The sequence below is a fragment of the Vitis vinifera genome, chromosome 17 (assembly GCF_030704535.1).
Source record: "Vitis vinifera cultivar Pinot Noir 40024 chromosome 17, ASM3070453v1".
NCBI lineage: Eukaryota > Viridiplantae > Streptophyta > Magnoliopsida > Vitales > Vitaceae > Vitis > Vitis vinifera.
In genome coordinates this window covers 12,700,058-12,719,628 of record NC_081821.1, presented here as the reverse complement: position 1 = coordinate 12,719,628, position 19,571 = coordinate 12,700,058, and the positions used below count along the sequence as shown (strand labels likewise).

The window sequence follows — 19,571 nt, the reverse complement described above, 5'->3', positions numbered from 1 at the left end:
TAAAATGATTTTTATGTTATAGAAAATTTTGTTTTACAACAATGAAAAAATTGTTTCATAATTAAAAAAAAATATTTATCTTTAACTCATACATAATTATAAATTTAATTTTTATTTTTTAATAAGACTTAATTTGAATTTAATTTCATATTATTATAAATTAATTGTATAAAATAAAAGTAATAGGTTGTCTTTAAAAACAATATACATATTTTTTCATTCAAACAAGTTTCTTGTTTTTTATTTAAAAAAACCATTTTTTAAATATCTTGCCAAACACTCTAGCTTTTAAAAAATTATAAAAAAAAACCATTTTTTTGTTCTCTATTTAAAAACACACCATCCTTAACCCTTTTACCTTTTTTTGTCTCATTTTTCGACAAAAATGTTATATTATTTTCTTGTAAAAATAACCTCTTGTTTGAAAACTTAAATATAAATGCTTGAAATGGTGAAAGACATTTATGCTAAAAATGAATTATTTTTCAAGAAAAAGTATGGGAAGGGTTAGATTCATAATTTGAGAATTATTTCATCTTTTTTAATAAAATATTTTTTAAATAAAATTATTTATTTATTATTAAATCGAAAATTTGGTGTTCATGATACGACGTCGTTATATACCGGCAATAACAACCCTACGGTGTCTCGCGGCCTCTTCTGTTCTGAACTGTGAGTTGTTTCGACAGCGTAGTAGCAGCGGAGTGGGAAATGGGGAAGAAAACGAAAAAGCCCGGGAAAGGAAAGGAGAAAACAGAGAAAAAAACTGCGAAAGCTGAGGAAAAGAGAGCTCGCAGAGAGAACAAGAAGATCTCCGAAGAAGATGACATCGATGCCATTCTGGTATAATCTATATTTCTCTTAATCGAATTTATTTTCGCAAGAAACAGATGGGAATTGAATCATGAATGATGTTGTGTATTTGGTTCCGCAGTTGAGCATACAGAAGGAGGAGGCTAAGAAGAAGGAAGTTCACATCGACGAAAATGTCCCTGCGCCGACGCCTCGCTCCAACTGTTCCGTACTGTTCTTTCCTTCTTCTCACTTATTTTTTTTTTTTTCTGATAAATTTCTGAGTCTTACACATGTTTTGGTTTAAGAAGTTCTGTTTTAATCGCAAAACCTGAGAGAATGAATGGGCATGTTTTCAAAGTCCAATCATTTCAAAGTCCAATAAATGCCATTCTGTTTATTGGTTTTATTTTCGAAAACAAAAGGGTTTATGAAAAAATCGTTTTGATTGTGTTACCAAACAAGCTTGAATTTTACTTCAATTTGATGATTTTGTTATTCATGGTGTAGCTGACGATGAATCCCTTGAAAGAGACGGAGCTGATTCTTTATGGAGGTGAATTCTACAATGGCAACAAGGTTAACTTTTGTATAATTGAGACATGATGTTCTGTTTTTAGAGAATCTTGATTTGATGCTAATCTTTGCTCATATTTGGAATGTGTATATGGAATTGGGATGTTTCAGACATTTGTATATGGTGATCTTTATCGACATGATATTGAGAAGCAGGAGTGGAAATTGATATCTAGCCCTAATAGTCCACCTCCTCGTAGTTCTCATCAAGCTGTTGCTTGGAAGAATTATCTCTATATCTTTGGTAGATTGACAAAATCCTGGTCCTATTTCTTTAAAAGAAATTGTGACAACATATGTTTGGAATTTGGGATATAATGATATAACTGTTGTTTTTCAATAGGTGGTGAGTTTACGTCCCCGAATCAAGAGTGCTTCCATCACTACAAGGTACGACACTTGCCATGTTTCTTCTTATTTTGAAGAAAACAATGTAGTTTATTGTTCATTGGAGTCTTGGTTGTGTTTCTATAATTTGTGGTCAAGGTTAGAACAATGCATTTGCTATTTTGCTGTTGCAGGACTTTTGGGTGTTGGACCTGAAAACAAATCAATGGGAACAACTAAATCTGAAAGGATGTCCAAGTCCACGGTCAGGTCATCGAATGGTGAGTTCTGATCTATTAAAGGGTGTCCAACTAATCACAAGAAGATCTTGCTATTCTTGTTTTCACTGTTTTTTTGGAAATAGGCTTTAATGAAACTTGAGTAGCATGCCTGTTATTCCCACACACATATCTGTAATCAGTAAAACACAATTTACAATGGAGAATTCAATTTAAACATAGTTTTGGTGCAGTAGCAGTGGAGTGGATGTGATGAAATTTGCCATGGTGCTTTTGGTGGAAGTGGTGTTATGAAAGAGAGGATGATGGAAGTGGTGGAGACAATTGGAAATGTTAGTTTGTGTGGATGGTAGTGGTTGTGTCAAGTTTTTGACAACTTTCCTTCAAATGATGAATGATGAATCCTCTTTAACCTAAAAGTTTACCTTAGAATTCATAAGGGATTTACTTGTATATACATTGTTTCATTCGATCTTTTTGGGTCCTAACTTCGCCTCAATTTTGATCCATGAGAGACTTTTCTAACCATGACATTTTTGTTCTCTTGAGCATTATGTTTAAATATATTCAACCTTTTGTTTCTGATAAAGAAAAGGGAAAAAAGAAAAGAGATAAGAATAACATCGACTAGTGGATGTGGTGGTGACAAGGTGGGGGTGATATTGTAGTATAGGAAGCTGGAACTAAAGGTGGAGAAGGTGGCTCTGGAGCTGGTTTTGTAGCAAAGATGGAGTTGGTGGTGGTGATGCCATTAATGGATGTGGTGTTGTGACATAGTGATGGTGGTGGGGATGTCCATGGTGGTTAAATTAGACTATGAAAGATTCAGATTTGTTTTATTGCTCCAGGAAATGTTTGGGTTGGGTAATCATTCCTTAATGGAGTTTCTTGGTTGTTTGGAAGGGATTAGACTAGCTTAGGTTCTTAGTTTCTTTTTCTGCTTGTTTTCTTTTTGCCTTTGTGATTTTTGTATACTTACTATGTACAAAGCCACACCTCTCAACCTTTTTAGGTAATTATTAAGATATCTCTTATTTCAATATTCAAAGGAGAAGAAAAGAAATCTGTTGGTGTCAGTAGGCAGGAGCACTATGGTAGCTTTGTTTTGAAGGTTGAGATGGGATGTTTACTGTTAATTAAAACAGAGGGTAAAAAATTATCTTCACTTAGAACTTAAATATTCAAACTAAACATGAGAATTTTAAACTCGAAGGATTTTGGAGTTTTGGAATCTAGAAACCTGTTGATTTTGGTCAAAAAAAGGCTGGCTTGGGTGAAGTCCCAAGATTTCAAAATCCATGGCTCTAATTCTTTCCAAGAGGTACAGGTTGTATGACCAACTCAAAATTGTGTCTTTGTTTACTAGTAGTACCTTTACATTCTCTCTTAACTCTTTTGAGATTGAGTGCTCCTTTTGTTTGGACAATTAAACACCAACATGTATGTTAGAATGTATGAGTGTCATAAATTAATTAGAGGACTATGCTTACTGGAGTGACTACCTATTTTATTTGAGGAATGGTGAGTAAAAAGATATAATTCCATATGGTTAAGTCAGAAGATCCATGGGTTGAACTAATTGCCGAAATATGCAGAAAAAAATATATATTTTCTTGAAATTTGATTTAAGTTGAGCATGTTTATGCTTATTCTGTAGCTTAAGGAGAAGTAATTAGTACTTGGAATATATATCACTGAGGATATCTATTCATTTCACCAGCACCATGAAAAGTCATGAAAATTATTCTTTGTTGTAATATTTCTTGTGATTGCACATGTATGATTCAACACTGAATTATGAGGGTTCTAATGTCTGTATTCTATAGGAATGTATCATAGGTCATTTATTCATCTTATTTGATATTTTGCACTTTTTCACTTTTTAAATTAATTTTATTTTGGACATGTTACAGGTTTTATACAAGCACAAGATTATTGTTTTTGGTGGCTTCTATGACACTCTCAGAGAAGTAAGGTTGTTTTTTTGGCCTTTATCAAGCATTGTTAAGGTGGCATGAATCTGATGAAGAAGTTTGGCTCTTGCTTAAGTTGCTCAAGAAAGCATGGTTGATGTATATTGCTCAAAAAAAAAAAAAAAAAAAAAAAGAAGAAAGAAAAAAGAAAAAAGAGTATTATTTTCCCCACTAATTTGAGATTTTCAGCTTGTGGCAATTTGGAGGATCAAAGGCAAAACTTTTTAGTTGTTTAAGAAAATCTGAAAGATGGTGGCTGAACCAAAAAATGTAGAACCTTGGTAGTTATAATGCCATTTACTTGCCATGGCATTTCATTCTACCATGTGAAGGTTGATATATTTTTTTTCCTTTTTTTTTTTTTTCTATTTTATGTTTTGCAGGTATTTTAATGATTTGCATGTATTTGACCTGGATCAGTTCAAGGTGAACATATTTGGCCATTATTGTACTATGCTAACATTATGTAACTTTTTTAAGTTAAGGTCCATGTTTGTTGTTTTATTGAAGTAATTGCAATTTGCATTGCAGTGGCAAGAAATAAAACCTAGGCTTGGTTCCATGTGGCCAAGTGCCAGGAGTGGTTTTCAGTTTTTTGTGTTCCAAGATGAGGTGGGTGATATAGAGATCCTCTTTATTATGGTTGTTGTGGAATATTCTCTGCTTATATTGAACTTAGTTTCTAATTTAAATATTGCATGTGTTTATTGGTTTATTTAATTGCATGCAAGGTGTGCTGCAGTGTCCAGTTTTTATAACTGTCAGTTATATATGGGAATTCGTTTCAGGTTTAGGAGGAATTTATCATATGACTATGAATTCTTGTTTGATTTGTGGGTACATTTTAATGTGTTTTAGAAACTGATGGTCCTTCCAATTTTACTAACTTGATGATTTGATATAAAATTTGTAATGTCAATGCTCCTTTTATGAATTTTATGGTGCCTTCTTTTTCCTCAGTATTAAGTAAAGTACGCTTGACAGAAAGTTGAATCTTACATTTTGCTTAATACCTTTATCATTTCAGATCTTTCTGTATGGTGGCTACTCCAAAGAAGTTTCATCTGATAAAAACAACTCAGAGAAAGGAATTGTTCATTCAGACATGTGGTCCCTTGACCCTAGGACTTGGGAGTGGAACAAGGTCTGTCTTGTTTTCTTGCGCTGTTTCTATGGTGCTTGTTTATAAAACTATATTATTGTCTATTTAAAAAAGAAAAAAAAGAAGAAAAAAAGAAAGTGGTCTGGATTGTTTTCTTTTTGTAACTAATCAGTGATGTATATGTCAAGAAAGGGAGGATTAAATGGTTTTTCCATGTTCAAGGTTTGAATCTTATGTCTGTGGTTCATTGTGCTGCATGCCTTACTTTTTATAGTTTATTCATTTAGTTTCAGGTACTTCATTTATTTGTAAGTCAAAATATTTTAGTGACATTGCTCCTAATAATTATATCACAAACCCTTGTAGAGGATTTGCAACCAAATGTTGGATATAAATCATTTAGTTATTTTTTTATATAATTCATAGGAATATTAATAATTCTGTAATCTTTTCAATATCAAATGATAATTCATGACAATTTTAGAAACTCATGCCTTGCCTTAGTTATACATTTGCATATATCTTCTTTAAATAAATTAATGCTAAGTAACTAAAAATTTTTGACCGCCCTACTTCTCCATCAAAGAGCATGCCTGATGTCTATGTTTCTACTTCTGATTTTCCTTTCTAATAGGTGAAGAAATCTGGGATGCCTCCTGGACCTCGTGCTGGGTTTTCTATGTGTGTCCATAAAAAAAGGGCTGTGCTATTTGGGGGTGTAGTTGATATGGAAGTTGAAGGTCAGTTTCTTTTACTTATACTAATTTCTTTTTCCTTTTTGTGTTTTTGTTACTTAAGTGGCAAAGGGGATGTATATCTGATAGAGTTTTGATTGATTTATACTCTCCTTTCAAATATATCTTGCCGCTGTTGGATCATGGTTTTTGGTCTGAGCTTCCTCTGTTCTGTACTTCTCTGCACCAAAGTTTTAGAATTTTATGAGCTTGGAGCTGTAAGATTCAGTGTTTCCTCCTATTGAAAAAAGATAATAATAATAAAAATAAAAATAAAGACAAAGACAAAACCATAATCTTTCTTTTCATCCGTAACAGGGACACCTAGGTTAATAGGATGCATGTCATGTAAATCAAGTGGAAAAGGCCCCACTCAACCAGTTGGGAAGGGGCTTTGTTGACTGCAGTTGGTTTTCTTCCCCATTTCTGAATTTAAATAGACATATATAACAGATACATGCCAGTTGAACCAGAATTAAGTCATGATTTCATTTGTGAAAAAGATTAAGATTTTGATTTCATTTATGAAAAAGATCAAGACTTTGATTTCATTTGTGAAAAAGATCAAGACTTTGATTTTATTTATTTATTTATTTTCTTTTATTGTTTTTTTCAGGAGATGTAATGATGAGCTTATTCTTGAATGAGCTCTATGGATTCCAATTAGATACTCACCGCTGGTGAGTTCCATGCCACCTCATTTTAACTTTCAGCAAAGGTCAAATGATTTAACTTAATATCAGTCCCCTTTTCATTCTCACATATTTGTTGTGACATTGATTTGGTACTTTTGTGATTTTCTTCCTATTTATGGCATTGATTTGGTACTGTTGGACTTTTGTAGTACAACTATGGTGCTTCTTTATGTAAACAGTGTGCTACCTATTAGCCTAAATGGTTCTCTAGGTAAAAGGAAAATAATAATATATTTCCCAGTGGATCCAATACGAGGCACTGTAATGCAGAAAAATTATATTCATCTTTTTCTTTTATCTCCTCCATCTTGAATTATTTTACAATACAGTGATTGAAGTTTTATTTGAACACTTTTTTCTGAAGATGTGGTCCAACTCAGTGAAAAATTGTTCAAACTTTTCATTTAGGTACCCATTGGAGCTGCGGAAGGAAAAATCAACTAAAGATAAGGTATTCTCTAGCAAATTTGTTATATTAATAGTTATTATTAGAATGTGCCAACACTACTCCATCATTATCTGTGTTAACATTTCATGTGTGTATACCTGTCTGTCTTATTTAGTTGTGGGCTATGTCAATGAAGCAAAAAGCTGTGTTATTACATTTATATAACGATGCAACTATACTCATGTTCATATGGCAGAAACATATGGAGTTAAAATTTTCTCATGTTTAGTTATTCTTGCATTTTCCCCAGAAACTACCTATTTTTGTTTTTGGAATAAATTGCTTAATCATCAACATATTTTATAGTTTCATGCAGGAATTATTTGGAACCTATTAATGTGGTATTTGTATTCTCTTGATACCATATGGTGGTTGTTGATTGCTTTTGCAGGTCAAAAAGAGTTCTGATAAAAAATATAATGGGGCTACTCTTGACAATAAGATTGGTTCTATTGATCTAGAGAAGTGTGAGGAGAATGATGGAGATGATAATTTGGAATCCCATGAAGAAGCAGCTGACCTAGAAAGTAGCATTGATGAAATATCTCGTCATATGACAACAAACATTACTGTTAATGATGGTGGACCATCCATCAAGTCTGATGGAAGACCTCATGAATCTGGTGCCCAATTGGATCTACAAAATTCCATTTCATCTGAGGTTTGTGATAGTGGATTGCAATGATTGTCTGTCACATTTATTTTCTTCCAATATTGATTTGGGAATCTGGTTTAACTTCTAGATTGTGAAACCTTGTGGCCGTATCAATTGCTCCATGGTTGTTGGAAAAGACACACTATATATTTATGGGGGCATGATGGAAGTCAAGGATCAAGAAATTACACTTGATGATTTGTATTGCCTTAATCTCAGCAAACTTGATGAATGGAAGTGCATCATACCGGTTTGTTGCATTTCCTTCCCTTTTACATGATTCTTGCTACTTGTGCTTGCTACTTGTCAAGTCTTAACTAAATCTTGAACTGATCATTAAGATCAAATGTGGCTGGATCTCATATAGTATGAAAAATAATCAATTCTTTGGGATGCTTTTTTTGGTGCTTCACTTCTATGTATACTTGTTTTTCCTATCAAAATAGATATAGTATGACAAGGTCCCTTGAAGCTTGCATCTGGATGGAATGCCATGCTTTCTTTGATTTTATAAATGAAATTGTTATAGACATCCTTATTTGTTTTACAAAACATAGTTTTGTCAGGCAGACATCTTGAACTGATTCTATCTGCCTTACAGTGCCTGCTCTTTTCCTTTTGGACTTCAGGCTTCTAAATCTGAGTGGATAGAAGCTTCAGAGGAAGAAGATGAGGATGAAGACGAAGATGATAGTGAAGATGAAGACTGCAATAGTGGAAGCAATAGTGATGAGACTGACGACGATGATGATGTAGAGGTGTCTCTCTTTCATTGATTAGCAAGAATACCTGTGTTGCTTTGTAATTAGCTAGCTCTTGATCCTATTGTGAATTAATTACTCCTTTTCTCTAAAAGGAGTTTTAGGTATATGCTCCCCCACACATCTTCTCTCTCTCTCTCTCCTCTCTCTCTCTCTCTCTCACACACACACACACACACCCTTCACACGCACACAACTTGCCAATGTCAAGCTTGCTTGGTGAAATTACACAGACACACTGCACACACACAACTTGCCAAGATCAAGCTTACTGTGCATCACAAAATGAATAAAAGAAAAAAGAAAAAAATACCCAAGTACCAAAAACTATAAGAATGCAAATTTCCAAACCATGAAAAACTCAAGCACCTTCTCGAGCAGATAAAGCATTTCATTGTCTCTTCCATAAAGTCTACATTGTTTCTTCTAAATTAGTGCATTTCCATATCTCAAGAGCGATTCTAACTCGTGGTGAAATATAAAGGTGAGATCAATTGGAGTATCTGTTTTAGGTAGTAGGGTGCATTGGCATGAATTCATATGCCTTTTCAGATGATTCTGACACCATTTAACTCTGACTAAATTGACCTAAAGCATCCCTGCTTCCATTTACCCAAGATCCACTGCTAATACAATGTCGAAATCATAACCTCACACTCTGATCAATCAGTAATAGATGTGAGAGAGAGAGAGAGGGAGAGGGAGGGAGGGAGGGAGGGAGAGAGGGAGTGAATTGAAGCATTCTGTAATGGATGAGAGCGAGGAAGCGAATTGAAGCATTCGGTAATAGATGTGTGTGTGTAAGAGAGGGAGAGAGATAAGGAGGGAAGGAGGGAATTGAAGCATTCTGTAATATAATGCATGCATTGAACAGAGGTGGTATTTGGAGCTTGGAGAAACATTCTGTGTTAGTTTCAACGTATGCACACACACATGCATGCCCAAAACTAAAACAATTTTAGATGTTTTGCATTGAACAAATGTGTGCCTTCTTTGATTTGTTCTCTACTTTTTGTTCATTCTATGAAGGCTAAGGATGGATCAAGATCCCTCGAAATGGGAGATGCTGTTGCTATAATCAAAGGTGAAGGAAAGAATCTTCGGAGGAAGGAGAAGCGGGCTAGAATAGAGCAGATCAGAGCCAATCTTGGCCTTTCAGATTCACAGAGAACCCCAATTGTACTATTTTTTAATTTTGTTTCAATTTTTATAACTTTTCTTAGATTTCATTCTGGGCTATAGGAACTGATTTCCCATTTCCTGAATCTTTTAAGGAAATGCATTTACATCATGCACTCCTGATAATAAAGGGAGGAGCTTTGCTCATGAACTCCTGATAATAAAGGGAGGATCTTTGCTCGGACCTGCTGATTGTAGTTAGTTTTGTGTTGTGCATCTAAAGGCACATTTAAACTCCATTCTTTTCATCTCATCCATCATTACTTTGTCAACTGATTGCTTATCATTTGTATTTTGTGAAGCCTGGAGAAACCTTGAAGGACTTCTATAAGCGTACCAATTTGTACTGGCAAATGGCAGCACATGAGCACACTCAACACACTGGAAAGGTCTGTTCATAAGTTTTAATATTAGCTGGTAGACATTTTGCTCTCTTAGCTCTTGTTCATTGTCTTCAATTTGCTTGACCAATCAATTGAGGTGAAGGTATATTTTATTTCAATTCTTGAATGTCCTGCTTCCTTTTTTGGTTGTGGTGGTGCTGGTGGTGGTTGTGGTTGTGATTGGTGTGTGTGGGTATGGCATAGTGGGTAGAGACTTAAGAGGGGGTTGAGGGATGGTTGTTGGTGGAGAGCTTTGTTGGTTCTTGCTAGGTCTTGATCTGTCTCTTTGTGCTCTGGATAATGTTGAGCAGCTCTGTTCCCTGCAGTAATGTTTTTCCTTTCACTATGCTGATGATTTTATTTACTTGAATCCTGATTTCAAATCTTCTTCTATTTAGACAATGAAAGGTGATGAGAAAGGAAAGAATCCTTGAAATTTTCTGAATGGTTTTGCTTTTGCCATACTTTTCTAATACTTGCCATGTGGTACTAATGGTGTTGAATAGAAGTCTCCCTATGCATTGTGTACTCTCTATGAACGCATTAAAGTGTGTTGATATGGTCTCCTTGGAACTGCAGGAGCTACGAAAGGATGGTTTTGATCTTGCTGAAGCTCGATACAGAGAGCTTAAACCAATCCTTGATGAGGTGATTCTTTTAATTTGTTTTCCAAGATGTGTATGGTGCTGCCAACCGAAGATGAAACATAATTATATTAATAAGAGTATGGCATCATGTCTATCTTCTTCGTGTGCATACAGTTGGCCATACTAGAGGCAGAGCAGAAGGCTGAAGAGGCTGAAGGAGTGGAGACTAGTATGAGAAAGAGAGGCAACAAGAAAAACAGCAAGCGTTCAGCTCCCCAAAAGTAGTTCGAGCTTCAAGATGTACCATCAGTATGAATTATTCAGGTGATTTAGTTGTAATATTAAAAATGTCACAGTTTTCAGTACAAATACACGGACACATGCCTGCCTGCGCAGCCCCGCAAGCACACACACCGTACATGCACCCACCTTGGTGCTGCACTGAGTTGTTTTTAAATATTATTAGCAGGAATTGATCCAATTTTTTGAGGCATTGTTGTACATTGTGGTGGTTTTGTTTGCCAAATATAATAGAGCTGAATTAGCTTTTACAGATGCTTACGATATATCACATTCTTTCTGTTATTATTGAAAGCAAATTGGATTTAAAGTAGTGGTCAGTTTTGAGGAAAATCTTTATGGAAATGCTTTTTAATTTAATTTTATTTTTTGTAGTTCTTTTACAACTGATTCTATATAAGTTTAGGTAAAATTATGTTAAAAAATTATTCAATGATTGATACAGCAATTTTCCCAGAAAATCAGCACACCACAGCACTTCAAATTGCAGTACCAAACACACATTAAACAACTCAAAAAGGAGGTATAAGGCAATACGCCAAGGATGATTTTAGAAATATAAATGAGAATATTTCAGCAATAACTAGTGCTGTTGATCGTGAAGTTAGAAGGTTAGGTTAGTCAAAGCAGTGTGCTTGGCATGGATACATCAAAACGGTACATATTTCTACATTTATCTCACTACATCAACCAAAGAAAATGCTCTCTGGTTTTCCAGTTGCTAACAATGGTAGCCAACCCCTGAGGCCTGGCTTGTGCCGTGAATAGACCTTGGTCTACAACAGGATTTTGAATTGAATCTCAATCATTACTCCATTTAAACCCCAAGTGATCATAATAGCATGTCTCCTCCAGTTCAGCAAGAATTTCTGAATTGTAGTAGTTGAAAAGGTCCATGTCCTGGAGCCCAATGCTCTCGGTATAAGCACATCCGACTTGAGACCCCAAGGAGGAATCGCCTACTGCAAATACCTTTTGTTGGGAGGGCTCCCAGTCGTTCAAGCAATTCAGATTGACCACCTGATTTTTCATGCCAACTTTTGAAGCAGGAGATAGCATCTGAGGTTTTTGGATCTGCAATCCAGCGATTGTCACTTCTGGATTGCGAGCACAGAGGTGTGATCATGACAGAGCCGGACTTATCTCTTTCTGGAACTGAAGTTTCCAGACCAACAGCATAAGCAGAATATTGGAGATCAACTTGGAGAAGATGCTGTGAAGCAGACTGCAGTGCATGACTAAAGTCATCATCCAGCAGAGCACACAGATCAGGATCTTGATCTGGCGGCTGTTTAAATTGCTCCATTAGGACTTCATTTCGCGTCTGGGTGGTCGTATGATTGGTAGTTGAAAGAATGGGAAAGAATGGTTTTAGAACTAACACTTGCCTCTGACGGTCAAGGAAATTACTTGCTGAAGTTTCTTTGAGATCCACAGACAAAATCGAAGCTGTAGCCTTCTTATCAGCTTCACGGCAGATTCTTGTGCCCATGTCTATGAGAAGCGTATTGTTGCCTGTATACAGAGTTGAGGTTTGAAAGCCAAAACTTCCAGGACGGGTGAAATCTTGCTGCTTCATCCCTTGAGAAGTTTTTACTTCATTTTCCTTCAGCAACTTACTCAGGTAGAACCGGTACTTCTGCATAAAGGATAAAATTTCTTAGAGAAAATCCACTGACAGGCAACCATATCAAACAGTCAATAAAGAATTTTCCTTTTCTACATATGTTTCACTGCTGTTAAGGAGCCAACTCTTAAGGTTTCAACAGAATTTAAATCTTGTTTACTTTTGTATTGAAGTAATGGTCATTTCTACCAATTTTGTGTTCAACGTTTTATGTTCCCATCAAATAGACAGCAAGGAATTACTCGATCCCTTATATACATGGTCCTGAACACTTGCATGTCTGGGACTAATTGACCAAAGCTTTGCTTACAAACCATTATTGAAAGCTCAACACAGTCATCTGTGCTTATTGAACTTGAACAGAGACCTCTTTAGCTTTCAGAGTTAAGCTTACACCAGGATGTGATTGTCCTAAAGTGGTAGAATTATTTTTTCATCATGTAACCTAGCTAATTGTCATTTATCATTGTGACATAACCAGAGAACAAAATGAGAGAATTACCTGCAGATGGCTAGCAATATTTTCTCTTCAACCAGAGTGCACCGAGTCAAACTAGACTTAGTTCCCACTAATCATATAGCTAAAGACCAAGGACCATATGTAAAGTTTCGACGAATTAGTTTCGGTACAAGATGAATCTATGTAGCAAACAACTTTAAAGTTGAGATTAAGGGTATTAGAATGTGTAAATTGGAATTGTGTAGAGGATGTACCCTATTCCTATATGATATATATATATATATATATATATATATATATATATATATATATATATCTATGTAGCAAACAACTTTAAAGTTGAGATTAAGGGTATTAGAATGTGTAAATTGGAATTGTGTAGAGGATGTACCCTATTCCTATATGATATATATATATATATATATATATATATATATATTATATATATATAGTGCTCTGGATATCGGATTGAAACTTGGTCTCCGAGTTCATCCTTCTTGGTTTAGTTTTTCAATTTAAATTTTCATGATTCAGTAATGGAGTTATATTTGGGAACAACATACTTTGGTTCTGGATTTATTTTGGATAAGTTTTATGATTCTTGACATTGATAACTATGTGTTGTCTAATACTAATGATAGTTATTATTTGTTAATGACTATTTCTAGAAATGCGTGTGATAATGTGATCATATGACATGCTAGACTTGGACATATTGGATAAAGAAGAATGAATAGACTAGTTAGAGAAAATCTTCTTGGTCAATTCACTAAAAAAACAAAAATTGATATGTTAATTTGTGAATGTTGTCTAGTTGATAAAACTACAAGAAACCCATACGAAAAGGGAACTAGAACTGAAATACCATTGCAATTGATCTGTTTTGATATTTGTGGTCCTATGAGTATTAGAGCAAGGTATGGGGCCTTTTACTTCATCACATTTATAGACGACTTTACTCGTTACAGTCATGTTTATCTTATTTCTCATAAGTTGGAAACATTAGATTGTTTTAGACACTACATTAATTTAGTTAAGAATCAATTGGACAAAAGATTAAAACATAAGGAACAAACTAGGGTAGAGAATATCTATCAAAACAATTTAAAGATTTATGTGATGAAAAGAGTATTATCACACAATAAACTATTCCAAGGACTCCACAACAAAATGGTGTTGCTAAGAAGAGGAATAGAATGTTGTTAGACATGTTTAGGTCAATGGTGGCTCAAACAAATCCTCTTATTTCATATTGGGGAGACACATTATTGACTACTTCTCATGTATTTAACCAAGTACCCTCAAAGTTTGTTCCATCTACTCCATATGAGTTATGAAATTACCAAAAGCCTGATCCTAGCAATTTACGACCTTAAGGGTCAATGGCCTATTTTCATAATCCTTCTCATAAATATGGAAAATTGAGTCCTAGAGGAAAGAAATGTATCTTCATAAGATATAGTGAACACTCCAAAGGGTATATGTTCATAGGTGAACATGAAGATGAACAATAACTGAATTAGAATCACGAGATGTCACGTTCTTAGAGGACGATTTTCCATGTATGGGTGAGATTGATAGGGATTTACATCTTTATGAAATGATGGATCCCGAAATAAGATCCATACCTGAACATCAATTGATGCTTGAATCGAGTGGGAGTGAACTAGTACTTGTAGCAAGTATAGTAAAAGAGTCAATGTTGATAAAAAAGTTCTCGATAAATTATTCATTGACGACGATTTGAGATTAAAGGAGAAGTTCATATTGTCACTCAATATGATGATGTTGAGCCTAATTCGGTTCAAAAGACTCTTACTTGTCCAGCTAAGGATGAATGAAGAAAAGCAATGGAAGAGGAATTGGAGTGAATGCAAAAGAATCAAGTCTAAGACTTGGTGTGGACCCGCATTTCTCATGTGCGCCCCCACTCGATCGGTGAGACTCGTTTTTTATTAGTGAAAAACTTTGTTTTGGAAAAATCGGAGTCACCACTTATTTTATTTTATTTTAAAGGGAAAATAAATTAAGAAATAAAACCCTAAAAAGGTTACTTATTGGGAAGGTACCTCTAGGAGGTAGCACCCCTCTAAGCCCTATAAAAGTCTCTACTGACTAAGTTAAGGGAAATGTGGCAATTAATTGGTTAATTATAGATACCTAGGTAGACTAAGGTGATTTCAGAATTAACATACCAAGCCAGAAAGTCCAATCATGATCATAAAAGAGAGTCAAAGTGTGTACCTGAACTACTTCTTAAGCACTATCATAAAACATCAAAGTTAGTTCAAATAATATATCATCCAACATGCGCTTTATCAGAAATAATCGAACAATGAAGCATATATATCAAGACACCCAAGCACTATCAAACATAGACATAATTCACAGTGACAAGCATATTCACGGAATTTAGAAGGTGGGTGTTAGAGGGTGTACCTAGATAGCATAAGTAACTTGTAACGTGCTTCCGTAAGACATGAGGGGTTAGATAATAAATAATAAAATAAAGAAATCCTAGCATGCTTGTTATCTAATTAGCATAGCAAAAATGATCAAAATATACAAAATCATCAATTTTCACATACATCTTGTATACAATTCTTAAAAAAAAAATAGATAGATTACAATAAGTAGCAAATGTGGCAACAAAGATGAATTTTGAAAAAGAATGATTTTTATGTAAGGGTTTCACCAATTCCCCAATTGATATGCACAAATCTAGCCCAGAATTATCCCATTTATTTGGGACCACAAGCTTGGATTCGTGTCTTACCCAAAACCATAATTTTTATTGAAAACTAAGAAAGAGGCAAACTAATCAAGACATGATTGCATGTTATTTAAAAAAAAAAGAAATTTTGATTCTAAAGACTCTAAATGATTTTTTTTTTTAAATAAAAATTTTAAAGGGGTCTTTTGAGAAAAATGTTTTGTTTTAAAATAAAATAAATTAATTTTAAAAAACAGCATAATATAAGAAACAAAATACCAAACAAAAACAAAAGAAAATGAAATCACAGAGTAAATTTTTTTTTTTTAGTAATTAACAAAAATGATAAAGATGAAGGTAGAGGCCAATCTTCATGATTTTCCAATGGCCTTTAAAAATTGAATTTTAACAAATGAACACCCAAAACAATAAATTAAGAATTTTGGACCAAACTAAACAATGAAGCATTGATCAAGAACTATCCACTAGAATATCGAAAGCACATAAAATAAAACACGATTGGATCACAAACTAAAATTAACAAACTTGAAAACATGGAAACAATAAATATGAGATTAATTAAATCAATTAGCTGAAATCCCAAAAAACACACATGATAAATATTTAAAAACTAAAGAGTAAAATCAATGAGTTAAAAAAAATATGCAAACGAACTACAAAATGAAATATTTGATAAATCAAAGCCTAAATTAACGAACTTCGAAATATGCAAACTAAAACACAAGATTAACTAAATTAATTAACTACGATTCTAAATAGCAGCAAAATTAATGACAAATCAAAACCTAAATTAATAAACTTTGAAAACATACAAACAATAACATAAGGTTAACTAAATTAATCAATTGAAATTCCAAAAAAAACTTAAAAATCGCAATAGTCAATCAAACTTACGAATCATCAATTAAAAAAGTAAGCATGGATTAAGCTATGATTAAAATTATGACTAACTTAACAAATATTAAGAATTAATCAAACTAGCAAGTTATCAAATAAAAATAAGCATAAATTAAACTAAAACTACAATTATACCTAACTTAATAACTAACTAGAATTAATATAACTAGCCAATTATTAGTTTAAAATAAGCATGAACTAAACTAAAGACCAAAATTATAATTAACAACTAGCAAGAAGTAATCTAACTAACTAATTATCAACTTCAAATTGACACGAATTAAATTAATACAAAGCAAAATTTTAAACCTTTAAAATTTATACAATGAATCAAAGACAACACTAAACAAAATTCAGATTTTTTTTTTTTTTTTTATGGCATGGGAAATAAACTAATAAAACAAACCTAAAACAAGATTAGAAACCATTATCAACCTTTGCAAGATATATATATTTTTTTTTAATAACATGGAGAGCATCCTAACAACATGAAACTAAGTGTGACAAAAACAAGTAAATGTTAAATCTATTAGACTTCATAAGGTAAAAAATTACATAACATGGGAGTGAATAGCATTCTAATACCAAGAGACCATGAACAATGAATAAATAAATAAGTACATAAAATAATATTAAAACTAGTCAAACTTTGCAACATAAAGATTTAAATAACATGGCTAAAAACAATAAAACTAAATTCTAAACTGTAAACTGCTTAACAGGAGACTTTTCAAATGCGTGGAAGACAATATGTACATTCCAATGACCTCTAGGATTCCTTCCCAAAAGCCTGAATCCCTCTCCTAAACATGGACTGATTCCTTCCCAAATAGCAGCCTCCTATGCCCTCTCCTAAATACAGACTGATCCCCTCCCAAACAGCAGTCTCTTAAGCTATTTCAAAACACAGACTGATCACCCTTACAACAGTCCCAAAATGCTCTTTCAAAAACCCGGACTAATCACCCTTACAGCAGCCCCAAAATACTCTTTCAAAAACCCGGACTGATCACCTTTACAGCAACCCCAAAATGCTATTTCAAAAACCCAAACTGATCACCCTTATAACAGCCCCAAAATGCTCTTTCAAAAACCTGGACTGATCACCCTTACAGCAACCTCAAAAATCCCCTTCAAAAACCCGGACTGATCACCTTTATAGCAGCTCCAAAATGCTCTTTCAAAAACCCTAACTGATTACCCTTACAACAACCTCAAAAATGCCCCTTCAAAACATGGAATGATTCATCAAATTCTCAAAAATGACAGTCTCACTTATTCTATGAAACATGGACTGATTTCCTCCAAACAATAGCCTCAAAAATCCCATTTCCAAAACACGGATTGATTCCTCAAATTCTCAAAAATGACAACCTCACTTCTTCTATCTGAAACATGGACTAATTTCCTCACAAAAAAAAAAAAAAAATCTATTTTCCAAAACACGGACTAATTCCTAAAATTCTCAAAAATGACAGCCTCACTTCTTCTCTCTGAAACATGGACTGATTTCCTCCCAAAAAAAATATTTTTTCCAAAACATGGACTGATTCCTCAAATTCTCAAAAATGAAAACCTCACTTCTTCTCTCTGAAACATGGATTGATTTCCTCACAAAAAAAAAAAAAAAAAAAAAAAAAAAAAAAACCTTTTCCAAAACATGGACTGGTTCCTCAAATTCTCAAAAATGACAGTTTCACTTCTTCCCTTTCAAACATGGACTCATTTCCTCCAAAAAAAAAAAAATCCAAAAAAACTAGCCTCACTTCTTCTCTTCTCTTCTATATCTTCCCCAAACGTGAACCCTCACTCCCCAGAATGATCCAACTGCCGCTCCCTCAATGGTGCGTCTCTCACGCCAAGAATGGTGCAGTTGTTCTTGAATTTCCCTCAAGGGTACGTCTCTCTTTTCAGACCACCTTCTTCATTTTTTTCTTTTTTCTTGAACACAACCTCACTTCCTGTCCACATACACGCTGCACCATTTCCTTTCACTTGCCAAAACCCAGTATTCTTAATCTTCTTCCCATAATCATCCCGTTGACTCCACCAACCACCTTCATCATGCTAATCTTTTTCCCATAATCATCCTTTTCAATAATCTTCTTTCCAATATGGAGTATGTAAAATCCTGGGTAACATAATAATAATAATAATAATAATAATAATAATAATAATAATAATAATAACAAATAAAAAAATAGAAGAAATAAGGGTTAGAATAATTAAAAAAAAACATGTAACTAATAATTAAAAATCCAAATTACGTCATTTTAAAAGAAATTAAAAATATAGATCACTTGCATAACTAAAATGAATTATCAACTCAAGCAATTCCTTATCAAAATAAATTAATATATAGATAAATAAAAATGAAATGAATATGATTATTAAGCTCATGCAATTTTCTAAAAATAAGTAAATAAATGAATAAAACTAATAAATAGAGAAAGATAAAAAAACAAAAGCAAAAACAAAATCAAGCACATGCAAGTCATACGAGCTATGCAACCGTGCAAGCCATGCGAACCATGCATCCATGCAAAAAATTATCTAAATGGGCTTAGGGTGCCTAAGTGGGCCTAAGGTGATGCCTAATGGGATAAGTGTGCCTAAATGGACCTAGGGTGCCTAAGTGGGCCTAAGGTGGTGCCTAAGGTGCCTAAGTGAGCCTAGTGTCACGGACTTATTCGTTCACTAAGCTCGTGCGGCACTTAGACAAGCCAAGACGCTTGATCTTGCTAAGTCAGCCTTGCTCCCCAATGCTTCGCTTGTTAGGCTAAGACACTCGCGACTCAAAAGCTTAAGAAGCTTGGTAGGCAACTCCTTAAAGAATGGAAGCTCTATTAACTCAAGAAAGCCTTTACAAGTGCTTGGAAGCTCACTTGCTTGGTGCCTTGGCCAAATGAGGCCCTCACTTATTTATAAGCACCAATGGAACTCTCTGGAACCTTGGAGGGTTCCTTACAACTCAAGACTATTCTAGAATGTCCTACATCTTTCTAGGTATAAGCCTATATACAAGGATATACAAGAGACTTCTGGAATTCTCTAGAAAGCCCTAGACTCCTCTCATGTCTTCCACCATAGTTTAGAATTGTG

At 34.0% G+C, this 19,571-nt stretch overlaps 1 protein-coding gene across 1 annotated transcript; it reads left to right on the top strand.

The window, feature by feature from the left end:
- The first annotated feature begins 646 nt into the window (after nt 1–646).
- LOC100256953 (uncharacterized) lies at nt 647–11,004 on the top strand. The gene is made up of 20 exons (XM_002276465.4): nt 647–843; nt 935–1,021; nt 1,303–1,371; nt 1,480–1,612; nt 1,712–1,758; nt 1,890–1,976; nt 3,848–3,909; nt 4,291–4,333; nt 4,439–4,519; nt 4,935–5,051; nt 5,644–5,749; nt 6,360–6,423; nt 6,847–6,889; nt 7,278–7,547; nt 7,630–7,791; nt 8,171–8,299; nt 9,332–9,481; nt 9,784–9,870; nt 10,444–10,512; nt 10,626–11,004. Exons 1-20 carry the CDS (start codon nt 712–714, stop codon nt 10,734–10,736), a joined length of 2,049 nt encoding a protein of 682 aa, XP_002276501.1. The 5' UTR covers nt 647–711; the 3' UTR covers nt 10,737–11,004.
- Nucleotides 11,005–19,571: the final 8,567 nt, after the last annotated feature.